The sequence below is a fragment of the Aspergillus uvarum genome (assembly GCF_003184745.1).
Source record: "Aspergillus uvarum CBS 121591 unplaced genomic scaffold BO82scaffold_8, whole genome shotgun sequence".
NCBI classification, from domain to species: Eukaryota; Fungi; Ascomycota; class Eurotiomycetes; order Eurotiales; family Aspergillaceae; genus Aspergillus; species Aspergillus uvarum.
In genome coordinates, this window is record NW_020291305.1 from 550,121 (window position 1) to 569,840 (window position 19,720).

The 19,720-nt window shown below is 51.6% G+C and overlaps 5 protein-coding genes across 5 annotated transcripts; 4 read left to right on the forward strand and 1 right to left on the reverse strand.

The window, feature by feature from the left end:
- Positions 1-239: 239 nt before the first annotated feature.
- Positions 240-9,818, forward strand: BO82DRAFT_328548 (uncharacterized protein; the record flags this gene model as incomplete). The annotated part of the gene is made up of 8 exons (XM_025633015.1): positions 240-264; positions 343-471; positions 534-973; positions 1,041-1,734; positions 1,809-1,918; positions 2,238-2,337; positions 8,379-8,754; positions 8,855-9,818. The coding sequence occupies 8 exons, from the start codon at positions 240-242 to the stop codon at positions 9,642-9,644; spliced, it is 2,664 nt and encodes an 887-aa protein (XP_025495341.1). The 3' UTR covers positions 9,645-9,818.
- Positions 9,819-9,899: 81 nt separating this feature from the next.
- On the reverse strand, positions 9,900-11,104 carry BO82DRAFT_276025 (DUF3431 domain-containing protein; the record flags this gene model as incomplete). The annotated part of the gene is made up of 4 exons (XM_025631133.1): positions 9,900-10,020; positions 10,091-10,672; positions 10,753-10,891; positions 10,924-11,104. The coding sequence occupies 4 exons, from the start codon at positions 11,102-11,104 to the stop codon at positions 9,900-9,902; spliced, it is 1,023 nt and encodes a 340-aa protein (XP_025495342.1).
- Positions 11,105-12,455: 1,351 nt separating this feature from the next.
- On the forward strand, positions 12,456-13,912 carry BO82DRAFT_381146 (kinase-like protein; the record flags this gene model as incomplete). The annotated part of the gene is made up of 6 exons (XM_025637823.1): positions 12,456-12,637; positions 12,850-12,929; positions 12,966-13,082; positions 13,140-13,441; positions 13,497-13,662; positions 13,740-13,912. The coding sequence occupies 6 exons, from the start codon at positions 12,456-12,458 to the stop codon at positions 13,910-13,912; spliced, it is 1,020 nt and encodes a 339-aa protein (XP_025495343.1).
- Positions 13,913-15,376: 1,464 nt separating this feature from the next.
- Positions 15,377-17,713, forward strand: BO82DRAFT_351484 (3-propionate hydroxylase). The gene is made up of 7 exons (XM_025634432.1): positions 15,377-15,592; positions 15,679-15,920; positions 15,983-16,093; positions 16,161-16,305; positions 16,357-16,511; positions 16,570-16,727; positions 16,785-17,713. The coding sequence occupies exons 1-7, from the start codon at positions 15,484-15,486 to the stop codon at positions 17,647-17,649; spliced, it is 1,785 nt and encodes a 594-aa protein (XP_025495344.1). The 5' UTR covers positions 15,377-15,483; the 3' UTR covers positions 17,650-17,713.
- Positions 17,714-18,184: 471 nt separating this feature from the next.
- BO82DRAFT_261460 (DUF3425 domain-containing protein) lies at positions 18,185-19,212 on the forward strand (the record flags this gene model as incomplete). The annotated part of the gene is made up of 2 exons (XM_025630932.1): positions 18,185-18,284; positions 18,392-19,212. Coding segments are annotated over 2 exons (921 nt in total), but the record flags the coding sequence as incomplete, so codon positions are not given.
- Between the last annotated feature and the right edge of the window lie 508 nt (positions 19,213-19,720).

Genomic DNA, 19,720 nt, shown 5'->3' on the forward strand with positions numbered 1-19,720 from the left:
CTCGAAAAGATCAATAACCGACGGCCCTTTCCTCTCGCCGCACATCTACTCTGCTTCACATTTTTCCCTTGGCTTCTCTTATCAGCAACCACTTCCTTTCCTCTCCCTGGCGATTCCCGTTGCCGCTTGTATCCAGTCGCCTGGATGAACCCGACGAACACGCCGATGTCCCTCTTTGCCTGCTGTACCTCCCCCGCAGCGATCAACGCTCAAGGGCCTTTGCCCCGCAATTGCTTGCCATGAGAATTGGAAGGGGATGTGAACGTTGTCGTTTGCGCCATATAAGATGTACTACTCGCGCCGGGGCGTCTTCGTGTAACGCCTGCACTCGCCTGGGGCGAGCTTGTCGCCTAGATCCGCCGTTTCGCTTCAAATCTGTGCGTCATGTTTACCAGAAGAGCAACGGCACGGCATCCAAGTTTGAGCTAGCCTGGGATTCTCAGCAGACTTGGGTAAAGGTTCCTCACTCGTGTATGTGCCTACCTCCTTGCTCAGATGCACATCTGTTTCTCGCAGTACTGATTTTGCCTCAGTAACCTTCGTGCAAGAATCATCTGACGACTCCGACGATGACAATATAAGCGACGTTCCGCTGGTCCCTCGGGGGGATGATCATGTCCCCTCAAATGAGACGCCGCAAGACATCCCGCAATTCTATACTGTACTGTCCCATCTCCCTTTTCCAGAGATTATGTATTCTCAGGATGAGAGCCCACGAGGACATCATGATGCCGACAATCCAGCACCACACCCCACGACACCCCCAATTGCCGAAGTACAACCCTTCCCCGGCACATCCTCAAGCCTGTCACCCCAAGCCATTCCTATGCTCTCTCCGATAGCATCCGCAAGTACTTGGACGAGCGCAGCATCGCCGACGAGTGCGGTCAGCCCCAGACAAGGCAGCTCGTCATCACTCTCACCTCGCGAAGCTCACCTTCTCCGTCTCTTCATTCAGAAGCTTGCGCCATGGGTATGTTCAACCAAGTTCTCTTTCAATCCATTAGCTTCATTTTGCATAGAAGCTAACATTATTTAAGGCCGACATCTGCGATCTCCGCTCTCACTTCGGGACCGAAGTCCCTCGCCGCGCCCTCCGATATCCAATGGTTCTCAAAGCTGTCCTCGCCCTTGCCGCTCGACATGACGCCATTGTAAAAGGGGCTAGTGATTGGGAAGCATCAGAGTACCACGGCCAGTGCCTCGCACTCCTGATCGCAGCTCTGGCCCTCCCAGAAGAGACCTACGATGACAATCTCCTCTTCACGGTCGTGATCCTACGGATGTATGAAGAGCTCGAGCTCGCGACCGACGAGAAGTGCCACTGGGTCGGATCTAATCGACTGCTCAACCGGATGTCCAACTCCGCCTCCTCGGGCGGGCTCGCCGAAGCCGTCAGCTGGCAGTTCCTCCGCCAGGCCATCTACGCCTGCGTCGTGCAGCACCAACCGATGCAACTCAACCTGGCGAACTACGAGCGGTCGGTTGTCTTCCGCCGGCGCGACGACGCCTCATATGCGAACGTCATCATCTTCTACTGCGCCAAGATCTTGCGGTTATGGTCGGGCTCGCACTGCAGTCCTGTTGATGAGACGGAGTGGCAGCATCTGGTCGATAGCGTAGAGCAATGGTACCAGGCGCGACCGGTCAGCTGGCAGCCACTACAGTACAAGGATGCGAATCCGAAGGAGGATCGCCCGTTTCCTGAGATGTGGATGATCTCGCCGCAGGCGGGTAAGTTTGCCAACGACTTGCTGTCGTCCTATATTATCAAGAAGCTTGGCTGATCTTTGATTTCGAACTTCTAGCTGTGGGACTGCAATATTATCATACAGCGTGCATCTTTCTGAGTGCTTCCGACCGACACTGGAGTGTAGTCAGTGACTACGAGCTTGCGCGACTCAAGCGTGTGGAGGAGGTTCGTCATCTTTTTTCGTCTTTGCTCTCATCATCCTTCGTCGTTCCTCTCATCGTTCCATCTGTTGCTCCATCTGTTGTTTCCTCTTGTTGTCTCTCTTGTTGTTTACTCTCATGGTCTGTCTTGTTATCGTTTTCATCGCTCCCTCTTGTCGCTCTATTTGTTGTTCCCTCTTGTTGTTCTCTTGTCGTCTCTCTCGTCGTCTCTCTCATCAACCCTCTCATCGTCCCTTTGTTTATTCCTTCCATGATTGTCCCGCACCTATTCCTTAACACGTCTGCCCACAAATCAACTAACCTAGCCTCCGCATCTTAAACAGAGAACAATCTCATCCCACCTCGTCAAGGTCATCGGCCTCTCGATGTCCAATGAAACCGTCGAAAATGCATACTTCATGGCCTGCCATCTCCTCCATCGCTGTACGCTTCCTCACCCTTTTCCATCTCTTCTGCCTTTCTTACTAAGCCTCCTCCCCACAGACGGATACTGTCTCCGCCACACAGCCGAGCAACAAGGCTCCCTAGAATTCCTCCGCCGGATGGAGAAGACAGTAGGCTGGCGTACGGGGTGGGTGATCCGCGAGCTCGAAACCCAATGGAAGGAACTTCAAACATTAGATACTACTTGGGGAGACGGATAGACGGTGAGAGGGACAATAGACGGATGGACGGTCGGTCAGTCGGTCGGTGGGCGTCTCGGGATGTGTTCCTTTTCTTAGAGTGTATATCTAGCGATACCTTTTACGTTTACAATCTCACGACGTTATGACTGTTCTTGTTCATATGTCCTTGCAAAGGCCATATTAGAACGGAAACTGGATCCCCGCGGAACCCCCAGGCTTCGAACGATATCTTTCAACACGAACGTACGGACTATCTTGCTCGTCTTCTCTGCTGTCACAAATCGCCATGATGGCAATGGCACCGCTCGTCCAACCGTCCCTCTCCCCTGCTACCGGAAAGATAACACCATCAAAACCCCCACCATCCATAGTCTTCTTGTACGCCTCTGCCTTCACCAATACTGTAGTATCATGTTTCTCCACACTTTTGAAGCCTTTTTGTTTCTTTCTCGCTCGCTTGCTCGTTCGTTTGTTCTTGGCTGCCGACCTCTCGTCCGACGTAAATCGTACGCTTCGCCTCGTAGACCGAACGTGTGATCTGCATCCAAGAAGCGCAAGTTAGCCTGATCTCACGCCGAATCTGTTCTCAACTGTAGTCACGGCGTACCTTTCGTCTTCGATAGCGCATCTCCGCTGCTAATGGCGATGACCAGCCATGCTGTACATACTCAGGAGGGCGAGGATAGCAAGGAGAAATGCGAACGGGAGTTTCGATTCGGATTCTAATCAACATGTAGCACACACATCTTCGGACCACAAAGAGAAGGAGAAGCGCGACTAGAACATTAACTCCTCAGACCACCAGCGACGTGAACTCCATCAAGCACGCGAGAACAACAACAAGCTACAACCACCGACACCACCAGCCAAAGATTAAAAGAATAGCGAGAAGAAAAGTCAAGGAGAGCGGCCCCCTCAGAGCAGTAGCAAGCCCGAGCCTACAACTCCAACCTCAAGGCGAGTAACCAGCCGGTACCGGTCTCCCCGCCGAGGAAGGAATCAGCGTCCAAGGCTGCAGCAAATGTGGTTTTCATCATCGAGGGCCAAGTCTACGAGAAAAGGAAAAAAGAAAAAAAAAAAAGAAGACAAACAAGAGAGAGGAGCCCCCTCAGAGCAAGTAGCAGACCCGAGCCTACAATTCCCAACCTCAAAAGGCAAGTAACCAGCCGGTACCGGTCTCCCCGCCGAGGAAGGAATCAGCATCCAAGGTTGCGACAAGTGAGGTTTTCATCATCGAGGGCACAGGAAGAAGGAAACGAACAAAAGAGGGGGTCTCCTCAGAGCAGATTGAAACGGACCCGAGCCTACAATCCCACCCAAGGCAAGGCACCAGCCGGAGCCGATCGCTTCACCAGGGGGCAGAATCAGCGTCCAAGGCTGCAAGCGAATCCGAGCCTACAATTCCACCACGCAAGGCAAAAAGCCGACCGCAGCCAGTCTCCTCGCCAGAGGGCAGGATCAGCATCCAAGATTGCGAGCAAGCCCGAGCCTACAATCCCACCACGCAAGGTAAGCAACCGATCGGAACCGGTCGCCTCGCCACAGGGTAGAATCAGCGTCCAAGGTTGCAACAAAAGTAAGCTTCATCATCGGGGTACAGGGGAAAAGGAAAAACAGAAGAAAGACAAAGGAAAGACAAAAGGAAAAGAGCCAGCAACCCACGAACTAGGCAAGCCTCCTCAGATCTGAAGCAAGTATGTTCAGTGGCTGTCTTTCGCAAAGCGAAGGACAGCATTTGAACTTCATATGCTCGAAGGCCAACACTGCATCAGAGCAACCTAGAATTTACAACGCGAGGCAGTAGAGGCCAATATCATCATTGGGAATGTGTGTGAAAAGAAACAAGGAGAAAAACCACGAAAAAACACCCCCACCCACAAACTAGGCACGCCTCCTCAGATCAAGCAAAGGTGCACCTTTGCAAGTAGGTCAGTACTGTGTCAAAACAGCCTAGATTCTGCATCGAGAGACAGTAAAGCCAACATCATCATTGGGACTGGTCAAAAAAAAGAGTGAAAAGGGCAGAGAAGGTAGGGGAGGGCGGAAATGAATAGGAAGATCAGGCAGGCCTCCTCAGATCCAGCAATGTTGGTGTGACCGTTGCAAGAAGACCGATACTGCATCAAAGCAACCTGGTCTTTGCAGTGAGAGGCAGTAAAAGCCAACATCATCATTGGGATTGGTCAAGACAAGAGAGTGTGTGGATTAAAAACGCTGAAGTTCAGCGCTTTCAGAAAACTTCCCAAATATTGAAAACATCTCGACTCTCTCCATCCACGCTCGATGAGTGAGGACTTCACAGATGAAAGAGATGAGAAAAGAAAGAGAAGAACAAAAGATTGGGAAGACGAGTAGTGAGGATGTGAAGCTGGTCGTCTGGTTTTGCAACAAAGACGTCGCCTGCTTTCAGAGCCTCGCAACTCTGTGACCTCCGTCCGTCTAGGCTGGAAGGTAATCGACACTGGTGTTGGCCAGTGAGGGTACATAGCGCCAGCCCACCCGGACGCAGAGTTGAGAGATGAAGAAGGAAAGAGGAGGGGAAGGAAGGAAAGGTTAGGGGAGAGAGGAAGAGAAAGGTTGGAGAAGAGAGGAGGAGAGGAGAGAGAGGAGGAAAGAAAGAGGGAGGAGGGAGGGGGGAGGGGTATTTATGTTCATGGGAAGAGGGAGAAGTGTGATCTGGGCGGCTGAAATCATCAGTGAATGATCAAGAACCAGCTATTATGAAACGCTTGATATCAAAATGAATGGACAATCAGCTACATGGTTGGCCGGTAAGCGAGTGGCTGCCTGGAGCTTCGAAAGTGAATATGACACCCTTTACATGAATGATAAGGAGCCAGAGTAATCCGGTGGCCTGATTGGCTGTGTTAAAACTTGATATTAAAAAGAACGTGATCCTACATCGAACGAAGGTCTCGCTGACTGATAAGCGAGTGGCTGCCTGGAGCAGAATTTGATATTACACATTTCACGGAATCAGGTGGCAAGATCCAAGAACAAGCATGACATACATGACCGGTGGTAGGGGGTCTGGGGGTGTACATCGGTTGTTAGCAGTAGGATATGGAAAGGGGCAGGCCTCGAGCGATGCAGAAACGAGTCCACGTATACCAAAGAAGTTCTATGCCACGAGAAGAAACGTAGTATCTGTCGTGTAGTGTCTATTCGAGGCGCCTGCTCTTGCTTCTCCATAAGGTGTTCAAAATGATGATTATGATATGGCTATACAGTCGAGAGCAAGTTCAAATAGCGTACCAAATGTTTGTGCTACACCTCTCCGGCCTACGGCAAGATTTGTCCACGCTACGAAGCAGTTCCCTAGAACCTGGACACGATGCCCACATACAGGAAGACAAGGAATTCATCTCTTTCTCTCGTCGTCGCTTCAAGCACCGCAAGTAGTGTTGACCTCTTCTAAAGTCAATCTTGTCAGAGAAGGAACCCGAGCAACGCGCATCCACCGCCCAGGAGACGAGATACACGCACCCTGGCAGCCCTTTCTCAAAGACTCTCCATCTACTCCAATGCTAGCTTTGACAGCTACAGCAACTGCAGGTTGTCAAACATTCCTGGCTTGAACTTGCATCGAGATAGCTAATTTGTACGTGGCTGCAGTTCCCAAAACAACTCGCGATATCCAGATCGCAAATCTGCCGAAACGAACGAGCCACGCCCATAAACCACCACAAACCGAGCGAACGAAGGAAACAATCTTGTCACATTGGAGAGACAGAATTGAGCAGATGGATAAAGCGATAGCAAGAGACTACAAATTTCTACAGATCTGTACTTCTCGCGAGATTCAGATCGCAGATCCACCGACGTAACGAATCACGCCCCTAAACCACCACAAGCAAAACGACCTTCATCCTCCCCACAGGAAACCACCTCATCAAACAGAAAGCTCGGGTCACGATTAGACAAATTAAGCAAGTCTAGAAGGCTACACATTGCTGCAATTTGGTTCCGTTGCTGATCCGTCCATCTATACTCCAGAACGAACCTCGAGATAAAGTTGTGGCATCAGGGACCAGCCCCCGATCCGACCCGCCGGACAGGGCAGGCTCATCCGCCAGCCGGCTTGGCCTGCATCAGCCAACATCCTTCATCCCCCGACCGCCTATTGCGAATCGCATGCACAAAGACTCCCGAATCCCGATAGTCCAGTGCAGTACAATTCATCTCTCGTTATTTTATGCGGCTAACAAACACACACAGAACGAGACATGTTCGAGTTGATGAACGCGACCGAACGAATCCCAACCCACACAGACGATATCGACATACACCATTTAGTCGGAAAAGCACCATTCAAAGCCTTTACATGTGCTACTACTACTAAGCAGTATCCCCAGAAGAAACGAGGTGAAGCACACAACCCAGCCACGAAGAGAACAAAAGCGTCGAAGTGATCAAGTCATACTCCATCCCCAAACTCCCAGGTCCCCATCTTCTCTCAGAGCGCAAGCCCAGATCAACACCTGACTCGGACAAAAAAACTCTGGTGCCTGAACAAGCACCAGAAGAAGAGTGCATCACAGATAAAAATAGAACAAACACACCCCAATGCACGAGCCAGACAACAAATCAGATGATTTTCCCCCGCCCCTCGGCGGTGCTACACGACAGTAAGCACCCAGTAACCCAGTAACCCAGTAAGTGATTAGATCTAAATCCGAGCTCCAACCCGGTATTCCCACCTAAAATCCTCGGCGATAAAGGCGTGCACACCACACAATAAGAAGATTGAACCCTACGCTAACTACACAAGTAGAAAACTCCGCTCAAGTGGAGGTACAGTACGTTGGAATCAGTCCACGCTCCAGACAAAAAAAATTGGGGATCGGCACTGCAGCGCTGCAGCAAAAGAGGCAGTGTTCGGAGATACTTGGTTTGGATACTTTTCGCACGCTGCCAGCGGCCAGTGCTTGGAAAGTTGACAGTGACAGTGACAGTGACAGTGACAGTGACAGGGATTCTCTGCCGCTACACCTAGTTGTAGTGCAGTTTGGCAAATGCTTTGGCCTACGGTACTGTACATCCATCCCCTTTCAGAACTCTGGGCAGTCATAAGTATGACACAATCTCTGCCCTCCCAAATTCCGCATTGAAATCCTAGTCTCGTAACTTAGAAGCCAGATCAACCACGGCAACTATCACCGTCCCGATAGCTCCGATGGACTCTCCACCACAACCGCAGACCACAGGAGAGGGTCTCGGCAAAAAAGAAAACCCCCCAGGCCATCGAAAACACAGAGGGTCAAAAAGAAAAGAAAGGAAAAGCCAAAGAAATCTAGCTAGACTACCTATAATAGCAAGGAATTATCCCCGAAAGGATCTTAGTCGAACCCTGCAGTAGAAATTTAGGCTGTCATATTTCTCTGCCGTTTCTTTGCATTCTGCTAGAGGCTTAGAGCTAAATACTTAACCACCAGCTGTCCCCGCCTCGGAGCTAAGGGGACGGACTGACTGACTCGCTGGGACGGATTGCTGGACGTCTATTACAAGCATTGAGACTTCAAAAACAATAAAGTAATGTCCCAATGATCGGATTCGCGACCCAGAGCATTTGATTCTAACTCGTGAGCCATCACCTGGATTTCACGAACTTACTGGACTTCCAAATATGAAAGCCGTGTCCGTGTTCTTGTACCTGCTATGCCTGGTATCTCCGCCCGTCGCGGCTGACTCGGATTCGAGCACCAACTGTGAGTTTTACGCCGGTCATCACTCTCTATACTCTATACTCTATACTCTATGCTCTATCCCTCATTCACTATCCTGGTCGTACTATACATACTCTCCATCGAGATCAAGTGCTCACAGGTAATTAAAAAGGTACCTCCAGCACAACGATAACTTCGCAAGCCGATGCCGATAACCGTCTCTCCTCCTGCTCCACCATCCACGGCACCTTGACCATCTCCCCGTCCGTCACCGGCACCATCACCCTCAAACAACTTGAGACGCTCAACGCAGGTCTCACCATACAAAATGCCTCCGCGCTGACGGCTTTCTCCGCGGCGAACCTCGAAACCGTCAACGGACAGTTTACCATCAGGAATAATGCTCAGTTGAGCACCCTTACGCTGTCAAATCTGCAAAAGGTCAGCGGAGAGCTGGATGCCGAGGATAATTCGCAGCTCAGAGATTTGGTGTTGGATGATTTGCAGTATGTGAATGGAGCGTTGGTCCTAAGTGGGAAATTTGATCGGTGGGTAATTCCTCTTTTGTTTCCCTGGTTCGCATCGCGTTCGGGATGGGTTGGACCATAATTTGCGAGCGCAGCGAGACTGACTCTCAAAATGCAAAAGGATATCATTTAGTGACCTCAAGCATGTCAACGGCAAGACGAGTATCCGGTCGCACGGTGGATCATTTCGCTGCTCGAGTTTGAACTCCCTCCGAAATGGGGATGATGACGATGACGATGACGACAGCAACAATAACAGCAACAGCAATGGCGTGTTCAGGGGGTCCTACAGCTGCTCTGACGGCTCCAGCAGCGGGCTGAGTTCGGGAGCCAAAGCGGGAATTGCGATCGGCGTGATCGTGCTCGTGCTGCTGATTTTCCTCCTCGTATGGGTATTAATGCGTCGGAACCGGTCAAGACGCAAACGGCGGAACGCGGACCAAGACGAGGGCAAATCTGAATACACAGCTGTTGGAGTAGGGTTGTCACATGATCGCAATATCTCAAATATGGAAGAGAAATTGAAACCTCGAGTGTCGGAGCCGCATGAGCCCGATCAGACGATCAACCTGAACAGCATTCCACGGAAGCCACTCTCGCCGCCTCCACCATCGTTGTCGAACGACACACATCGCACAATATCAACAATCTCGCCACCTTCTCCCCCGGTACCGGCTGCTTTGATTTCCGGCACAGAAAGCTCGTCCAGCTCTGTCCCGACGGCTGATGACCAAAACGCGTTGTTCCTGCATGCCATCCCCCGGCGGAGGCCATCTGAAACGGACGTCCCATTATTGGATAGTGGAAACGTGCATGAAGTACCGGCCAGTCCGGTCGCGCATAGAGGATTGTATGAGCTGGACGCTGGGCCCGTGCGAGGGACGCACCAGCAACCAATCAACCACGAGTAATTGGCGAATTGTCGCGTATGACGGCGCGTCACGAAGCATGATTGACGAGACTTCCGGAAACTGTGGGTTAGCACGGCCCAACAAATATACCCTGAGATAGCGGAACATAACAAAACAACAGTCCATCATCTAACTGTACAATTAGATTGCAATTGAGAAATCGTAGCCAGACCGACTTGGGGTGCTCAAAATGTCCCCAATCATGATAGTATACATCATGCATTAAACGCTTAGAACCAGATTCATCCATTATGATTAGAACGACGGCCCCATCGTGGAACCCGGATTCGCTCGCACTGCCTGCAGTGTCTCGCCCGAGGCCAACGGCCCGCACCATCCGTACGCGTCGCACCGGCATTGTTCGTATCGCGGACAACTAATTATCAAGTTAGTCCTCTGCGCCGCTGCAATCAGACCCCTATCACGCCCGCGCGACCGTCACTCACTAAATCTCATCCATGCCGAAGATGATATGCCAAATTTTCTCATATACCCATCCCACGCCAAAGCTGTCCGTCAATTCCGTCTCGTCGGCCCACCGCAACATGCGCTCGTAGTCCGACCGGGGTCGTTCGAGAATCCGCTGGCGGCTGACAGCGAATTGGCCACAGCAAACATTGCCAATGTGTTCTGGAACCTTCTTCGCAGGGACATTAAGCAGCGTCTGGTAAACCTGAGGAAAGAATGCGCGAATGTCATCGTTCTCGATATCGATTTGCGTGGGGCTCCACGGGTGGACGCTCGTCGGGCAGCCGGGATCGTGCTCGCAGCGCAGGTTGACATAACCTTGCGCGTCGACAGCCTCTAAGCGGAGGTTTCGCAGTGCCGGCCCGGTGTGGGGTCCGAAAAGGTCATTGTGCCATTGATCGTAGTTCGAGTGAATAAAGATCGTGTATTTCGGCAATTGGTTGTAGAACTCGACGACGAAGGAGAGGTAGGCGGTGGCCTCGCGACCGCGGATAGTGTAAGGAACTAGGAGATTCGGCGCGGGTTCGACGTCGGTGCTGTAAATGAATGGGATTGTTCCGCTGCGGGAGGATTACCAACGTCAGCCATATAAACACAAAGCATAATGAAGGTTCGTAATCCGCGGGGTGGCGCGCCATACTGGTCGTTGCAGTAATCCAAAAGCCAAGTCAGATCCTCCGCCCGCGTCGCGGCCAATACTAGACCAATCTCGCTGGTCGCATTGTCGTACGTCTTTGTGATTTCCGATAACTGCTCGTGAATCGGGTTGAAGTATTCTTCTACTGTGGTTGTTGATTTGCGTGCGGTCAACCTATTGTCCCGGAGAGAGAGGCCGGGGCGGAGGTAGGTCCGAACGATGACATACCTGGTTGGGGGTCGTAGGAATCACCGCCGCAGATGAGCCATGAGAGAACGGAGGTAACCAGCAGCGCCAAAATTCCGAGGGCGGCGGTGCGGCGGGCAGGCCAGCGAAATAGCCGCCTCTTCGACATTGAGGACGGGGGAGAGGAGAGGGGGAGGGGGAGGGGATTCACCTCTCGCGAGGTTTGAAGGCGACCGCAAGGACGGACAGGGATTCACGAGACAGAGAGATAGGAGAGGAGAGGAGAGGAGGAAAGGGGAGCGGGAAGAAGAGGGGAGAGAGGAGGAGGAGAAGAAGGGAAAGGAAAGAACAGCCGACAACTAGATGAATTGCCTTGTCTTGTTCAGCACAATCGAATTCTAACTAAACTAATTGTCAAGGTAGTGAAGTCGATGGCAGCGGGCATTTTGCAAGCCCACAGGACAAATCAAGACGAATAATAATGAGAGGCTCAGGCCGGACCTGGAAGTGCAGCAGTGCTAAGCAGTGCTAAACTCATAACGGGCACAAGCAGCACTCCAAGCACCCCAAATCAGTCCCAAATCAGTACGCCATGGCCCATTTCCACGTAAGGGGCATGGGACACTAAACTGCAACTGGTCAAAATCAGTCAGTCCCGGGCCACTCAATCGCCAGGATCTGGATTCCGGTGGAACCCGCCAAGGTCTCGCCCCATGGCTGGCCACCTCGGCACTATTCCGGCTTGGACCATAGCTAGTAAGTTACCTAGCCCTCCTTATCATCTGCATGCGATTGTATTCCACGCCAGTCTGGAGATCCAGCCTCCGCGAACGGGCGCATTATGGGTGATGGCCCACCGGAGAGAGTCCACTGCTACTTTGGTCCCCCTCGAATGACTTCAATACAAGCTCGCACAGGTATCGTCGGTCGGTTGAGGCGCCACTGTCTTCCAATTCTGCCCGCCAAGAACCCACTCGTCATGAGTGTACGTCATCCTACGAAACCACCAACATGAATAATTGACGGGTCAATTGGCGACCGCCCTGGTTGTATAGTAATGCATGCCACATCTCGCATAGAATTGTCGGTATTCAGCACGGCGCACAGCATGATCGGCAGCATGCAGGTGATAATTCCCGCCGTCAATTCCCGCCGATGTATCCGTACACGACACTATGTTTATCGGTTATCTCGTGCAAACCGTCCTCACATGCTGCTTTCGTCCACCGCCAGAGTCAACATTCCGCGCCGCCCTGTTCGTTGACAGCGTACACGCGTCTTCCAGCAGCGACACGTCTCTGCTCCAGAGGTGACGATTTTCGCCCAAGTAAGCTTCTTGGGGACGTCATTGTGAACTCGTGGAGGTGTACGGAGTAGCCCCGAGTCCGCTAGTCCAAGCCTACTCGGAAGGCTGACAGGTTATCGGTGGGGCAGATTAACTCGTCTGAGATGGGTGGCCTAGCGGAAAGGAAAGGTTCTTGCTTGCATTCCTGACTGGCTCACCCAACCAAAAGTCTATCATGGCTAAACTCATGAAATGGGCCATGAAGCCGTTTCGGAGGGTCCCGTGCCCTCCCATGCGCTTCCCCACCAGCGGTTTCAACATTGTCCCTTCATCGGAAATATTCGAGGAGGAACGGTTCGAGCATATTGGAAATGGTCGATACTATCCTGCTAATATTGGCGACGTGCTTAATGCCAAGTAACACATAGTTGGCAAACTGGGTTTTGGGACTACTTCAACGGAATGACTCGCTCGTGGTTTGGAGTAAGTTCGGGTGGTTCTGCCTATGCGAACTATACGTTGACCCACCCACCCAACCAGAGGTCATCAATATGTGTCACTCAAGATTCACACACAAGACGAAGGCAATCAGGAAGAACTCCAAATCTATAAGCAACTGAATCAGGTAGTTCATGGCAGCCTGGTCATGCTCATATACGAAAAGCACTGGATATCTTCACAATTCCCCGTTCGGGCGGTGACCATCCATGTCTCGTTCAGAAGCCGATGTGAGAAAGTTTCCGAGATTTACTTCATCGCAACCCCACTCATCGATTCAGCGAGGATCTATTCAAAGCTGGCCTTTTGCAGATTCTTCAGGCACTTGACTACCTGCATACCGAATGCAAGCTTGTACACACTGGTAATATTACCGTATGGCCTCGTCTGGAAAGCATCGCCCGAATATATGATTGAATAGACATTAAAAGCGACAACATTCTCCAAGATATAGAGGACAAGTCTATTCTGAAAAGCTTTGCCCAGGCTGAGTTGACGAACCCCTCACCTCGCAAGTTCGTTAACGGCTTACCGGTCTACGCTTCCCGACGTTTCGACTTGCCAAAAGTGTTCGGACGGGCAGTGCTGAGTGATTTCGGCTCAGCCGTACGAGAAGATGAGAAGCGAAATCACGATGCGCAGCCTAATGTTTATAGATCGCCGGAAGTGATGCTCAAGACTGATTGGAGTTATTTGGTTGATATATGGAACGTCGGGGCTATGGTATGCTTCATTTGCTCTCTAATGGTATCATGTATTAACGAGTCGGGAACAATAGGTGTGGGATTTGTTTGAGGGGAGACATATGTTTTGCGGTGATGACCCTAACGGCAAGGGATACTCGATGCGGGCGCATCTGGCAGAGGTTATGGGTCTTCGGGGGCCGCCTCCTCTGGATATGCTCAGGCGTGGGAAACGAAGTCATGAATTCTTCACTGAAGATGGTAAGTATTATCATCTCTCCCTTCATCATTCTTGCAAAGTTTTTCTGACGATGGTCAATGCAGGCAAATGGAGCAAGACATAGTGATCCCGACGGGTGTCAGTCTGGAGCAGTCGGAACAGTTCCTTGAAGGAAGGAATAAAGAGATGTTCTTGGTTCGCATGAGAGGGATGCTCCAGTGGCGGCCTGAGATTAGGAAAACAGCGAAGGAAATACTCCAGGGTCCGTGGCTGGATGATCAGGCAGAGTAGCTTGGGTGCACAATTGCTTTTCATCGTCCTGTAATCTTCTCCTCGATAAGAGGCGTCGCTCTGAAAGCACGTATCTCGCAATATAAGTATAAAACCAGAAGCCTTATAAATCAGTATCAACTTTAGAAGAGGTGGCTGCAGCCGGTAGGTATTGTGCAACAAGCCTGTACCTTAACAATAGTTTAATATTATAGCTAAATAATTGCTTTTTAAAGCCTCAGCAACTATTATTAATAATAGTAGTATTATAAAACTGTTTTTTTTTTTTTGTCTCTTAGGGGTTCAGTAGGGCTGGCTATTTATACAGTTAAAACTATTACTAGGTTTCATAGAAATAATATATATTTAATATGATTGCCATTAGTGTATCTATTTTCATTAAGCATATATATTCTCTACAACCTGCTGCAGCCTAAAATAAAAGTATGGCTTAATAATCCATCTTAATCCTGCTGGTTCCAATACCTTAAGCCACGCAAGCACGGCTGTTAACTCTTGTTGGAAATAGATGGCCGAGCCCCAAGTTGCAGACTGCTTACAAGGTCCTGGTGATCAATCTCAGCCAAGGCATGCAAAAAGCAAGAACGCTACCACGGCAGAAAAGCAACCAGCGCCAGCTCCCGAATAAGGCTGTTGTTGTGACACATGATGGATATAAGATTCTTGCAGGAATAAGGAATCTAGAGACAGACCAAAAGTGCTGTTTGCTGATCCCATATATTGACAGGTCTTTGTAGTGCGTGGTGGTAAGTGTAGGAAAAGATCTTCTCCTGGATAAGATGCAGCTCCAGTCATTCCAGATGACGATAATCATGACGGGTGTGGACGGAAGATGATTCCACTGCACTAAATTGTCTTATGACTAACTGTCCTTTTGAGTCATTGGATTGCACATCATTGACAGGACGATACATGCTTAGCGTACCTCTGGCAAATCTGTTCTTGGGACTCCGATGGTGGGTGTACTAATACTTCTAGCTCAATGTTCTGACTATTGTATGTTAGCAAAAGACCGTCCTAGATTCTGTCAACAAATCTGGCGTTTAGCCTCGAGATATGCAGTACATAAGAACAACTAATCCCAGAGCATGTTGTGAAAATCTGCTCTATGTGTTGTCATCATAGGAAGCGAAAGGGTTAGGCAGCATCTATCACTCAGTCTCAAGGAGCAGTCAACCCGATACTTGTATCATGTCAGAACATCACCAAAACCTTCTACCTCCAACCCCTCCAGAACTGTCATCAGCCCAACATGCACTACATCATCACCACCAGACTTGGAACCCTTCTCGAACACTGGGATACAACTTCCAACCATCGAGGAAAATCCTCAAACTGGCCATATTTGCGGGGAAGCAAGTGGGGACGCGACTGCTTTGTCTCCGCGGCCCGCACATCCCACCTGAAGTGGGGGTGGGGAAGGATGAGAAGTATCAGGCTGAACAACAAACAATCCACTTACTGGCTAAAGACCCTGCATTGCTTCCCTCTACCTCTACCCCCAGCCTGTACATAAAGGTGAGCAGCCCACCACTTACAACCTCACATCTAAGCTCCTCGAAAACATCAAAATGTCACCTGCAAGACAAGATCACGAGATCGCCGACGACGTCCCCGTACTGATCATCGGAGGCGGCCCATGCGGTCTACTCCAGGCATACTTACTTGCTCAGTTGGGAGGTACCTTTTCTTTCCTTCCTCTATTGTTTTGCTAGCTGGTCAATAGCATTAGAAACGAGGATATCTTACTAACGTTATTTGCAAAGTTAAATCCCTGCTCTGCGAACGCTACCCAGCACGACTCGACGCCCCAAAAGCGCACGCGTTGTCCCCCAGAACACTCGAGCTATGTCGTCAGTTCGGCCTTGACGTAAACGAGATCCGTTGCCTGGGCACCTGCCGCCAGGATGCTTTCTGGGTGAACTTCGTGACACATCTGAGTGGGCAGCAGGTGGGACGGCTGCCTTATGAGCGGATGGATCCGGGGGTGCTGGATGATACCCCTACGGTATGCTCGGCTTCAGCAAGCACAAGCTCGAGGAACCGAGCAAGCTAATTGCTGAAGGCTAGATGATCCACAACATCCCGCAGCCGGACTTTGAAGACTACGTGCGGAAGCAACTGGTGAAGAACCCGTTGGTGGAGATGCGCAAGAATCATTCATTCGTCAAGCTTGAGGATGTAAGTTGCCTCTCTCCTCCTGGATTGCGGTGAGAGCCTAAGTGGCGATACGCTGACAATTGACAAGCTTGGAGATTTTGTAATTGCGTCGATCGAGGATCGTGCTGCGCAGCGAGAATACCATGTTAAGTGCAAGCACCTGGTCGCTTGTGATGGGGCAAAGAGTGCTGTGCGACGGTTTCTGAAGGTGGAGAGTGAGGGAGAGGACTCTTGTTTGTGGAGGATCCCCTCCTGAAAGCCAGACACTGACGCATGGCATCTAGACGAGACGATGATGACCATCCATATCAACGCTAACCTCTACCCGATCGTAACGGATAGGGTGGGCATGCTGCACTGGGTGATGGATCCCGAGGTATCGGGCTTCATTATCGGCTATGACCTTGGAGGGAATCAAGTGCTGATTTGCAATTTTGATGTACGTCTTTGTTTACTCTTCACGCTCACGACCAAGGATGGCTTGACTGACGAACTAGTCCCAAAAACACCCAGTGGAATCCTGGAACGAGTCCCTCTGCCGCAAGACAGTCGACGCCGCCATAGGCACCCACATCCCCTACGACGTTCTGAGCTACCGACCCTGGATCCTCAGCCGGAAAGTGGCCAAGTCCTATCGCATAAACCGCGTACTCCTGTCAGTAAACTCCAGGCTTCCTCACCAATTCCAAAGCAAAAGCTGACCCCATGACAGAGCCGGCGACGCCGCCCACTCCTTCCCCCCAACCGGCGGCCTAGGCCTAAACAGCGGCCTGGGCGACGTCCACAACCTCGCCTTCAAGCTCGCCGCCATTCACCACGGCCACGCCGGCTCTGCCCTCCTTGACACCTACGAATCCGAGCGCCGCCCCGTCGCGCTCGTCAACGCAGCCCAGAGCGTCAAAAACGGCCAACAGATCTTTCGCCTGCTGAAGACGCTGGGCGCAACCGACCCGAACGTGCACGTCGCGCGTGAGAACCTCTACTGCACCGTCGCCGACCCCAAACGTGCCTCGGCTGTGCACGAAGGCATCGATGGCCAGCGCGAGCACTTCGATAACCTGGGTCTACACATCGGGTATGTGTACGGGGAGACCCGGGTTCCCGGCTGCGCATCCGTCTATCAGGCAAAATGTGTATCGGGGGCGCGGATCCCCCACGCGTGGATTAAGCCTTCAAAGACCGTGACTGATCAGCTGATGGGGCCGATTGATTCGTCGTATGTGGGGGAGTTGTCGGCGGAGGAGGTGGAGTGTAGGCGGTTTTCGGTATTGGATCTGTGCGCTTTCAATGCGCTCACGCTATTTGTCGATATAGAGCACGCAGATCCGTGGAGAGGCGTGCTTGAGAAGGCTGCGGACATGCTTCCTCCGGGTCTGAGGGTTGATTTAGTCGCGAGGGGCAGGGATTTCGATCTTCAGCCTGATGAGGCGGGCGAGAAGTGGTTGGGGCTAATGAAGCTGGCGCAGGAACGGGCGGTGTTGGTCCGTCCGGATCAGCATATTCTGACGGTGTTTCAGGCTTGTCCAGATGATCCGATGGAGGTAGTTGATGTGCTGAGGGGGTATCTCGCTTGGTAGGTTTGATATAGAGCATTTGAGCTGAAAGATGCCGCTGCTAGACTAATTAGAACATAGACTCCCGTAACTACCTCATCATATACTATCCTCTCCTTCAGACATCACTTTCTTATGCCTTTCTGCTGGGAAGTTGTCGAACTCAACTTGTATCCCTACAACACCAGAGATGACTTCTACTTACCTGAAATTAATGACAGGAAATGAGACTGGCTGGTAATGACAGGACGAAACGGGCGGGTGGAGAGCCAACGGGTTTAAGTTTAGCTCCGACTTCCTCCACACATAAAACCCCCGGCCGGATCCAGCCTGGGTTACAGTTGATCCTTCTTCTGAACTTCTTATCTTTCAACTACTAACCTAGTAACCTTAAATCAGCCATTGCATTGTTGCATTTCACCCTCTCCCTCCTACCATCGCCGCTTCGGTTCCCACACCACAGAGGATACGTACTTCATACCTTCCCAACCGGATGGGGTCGGATTCGGAAATGCATCTGGTGAAGGAAGAGCGCACCCGCGCTCCTATCTCGATTGTTACGGCCAGTTCCGAGGTGGACCCTGAAGATGACTGGGCTGGCATGGGAGATCGCAAAGAACGACGACGACGACAGAATCGTCTTAACCAGCGGGCCTACAGTAAACTGCTCATCTATCACTATCACTATCACATGTACTGACACCACCTTCCCAAGGAAAACGCAAACAAGCCACACGGCAAACACAGACTCAGCCACCGAGTCAAGTAATACGAAGGGTCAAAAAGGAACCCACGAGCAGCAGCGACGAACAGATGATCACGATCCTTTCCCCATCGACCTCCTCTCCCAACTCGACCACGAGTCCCTCTACATCTCCTTCCACATCTACATTATCATCCACATCCACATCCTTTTCCTTCTCAACACGACCACTGCCCGAATCGCACACGCGCACCAGCACCAGCACGAGCCCGCACCCCGACCGCAAACCCTGCACCGACCTGACCACCCAAGGAAACCTCCAAGCCCTGCTCACCGACTTCACCCGCGTCGCCTACGCCTCCTACATCCACGGCTCCCCGACCCTCGACCACCTGCTGACGCTTAGCCGCATGAACGTCTACCGCGCCTTCGCCACCAACATGGCCACGCTGGGCATGGGCATCGGCGCCGAGTGGATGCACGACGACGCCCTCTCCCCCTTCACGACCCTCCAGCCGCACAGCGCCCTCGACCCGACCTCGCTGCCGCTGCACCTGCGCCCCACGAAACTCCAGCAGACCGTCCCGCACCACCCGTGGCTGGACTTCTTCCCCCTGCCGCGGCTGCGCGACAACCTCGTCGCCATGGCCGACCGCTTCGACGACGAGGAGCTTTGCCTGGACATCATGGGGTTCTGGGACTCGCCCACGCAGACGTACAGTCTGCTCGTGTGGGGGGAGCCGTCGGACCCCGGGAACTGGGAGATCACCGAGGGCTTTCTGCGGAAGTGGCCGTGGGTGGTGCGCGGGTGCGCGGAGTTGTTAGCCAGTACGAACCGGTGGCGGGCGCGGAGGGGCGAGAAGTTGCTCTTACGGTATTTGTGATATTTGACTACCCGGTGGGGGGGGGGGTTTGTAAATGTCCAATGTACTGTACAGCGTAGGATCCTTCTTTGCGTTGTGGTGTTAGGTGTTATCCATCTGTCCTGCAACCTGCGTCATTCTCCGCCCGATGCTCCAAGCTAGATCATTCCATGTACACGTTCTAGGCTCCAGGCTCTGGTATAACAAGGTCAAATATTGCTTCTTAGAATAAAAGCATGACGCACCACCCTCCCACTACGTGCAAAGAAGCCCACCGGCCCCCCGGCCCATCAGAAATTCCGGTAACCGGTCTGCACCTTAAGTGGCCATGTGGCCAATGAGAAGCCCAACAGTCCGTTCTGCAGGCTCCACTCTTGGCGTTTCAATGCATTTGTCATCCACCTGCTGGAATTTGAGTATTGGCTAGTATTTACAGCACTGTGACGGAGCGGTAATTTGATATTCTTGAATGTTGTAGTAGATATGGTGGGGTGGCTAACTTGGTCTGGTTTTCTTACGAGGAATCTAT

Coding starts and splice junctions, on each gene's coding strand:
- BO82DRAFT_351484 (XM_025634432.1), top strand. CDS start 15,484: ATGTCACCTGCAAGACAAGATCACGAGATCGCCGACGACGTCCCCGTA. Junction 15,593..15,678: donor CTTACTTGCTCAGTTGGGAG/GTACCTTTTCTT, acceptor TTATTTGCAAAG/TTAAATCCCTGCTCTGCGAA. Junction 16,306..16,356: donor GAGTGAGGGAGAGGACTCTT/GTTTGTGGAGGA, acceptor CATGGCATCTAG/ACGAGACGATGATGACCATC.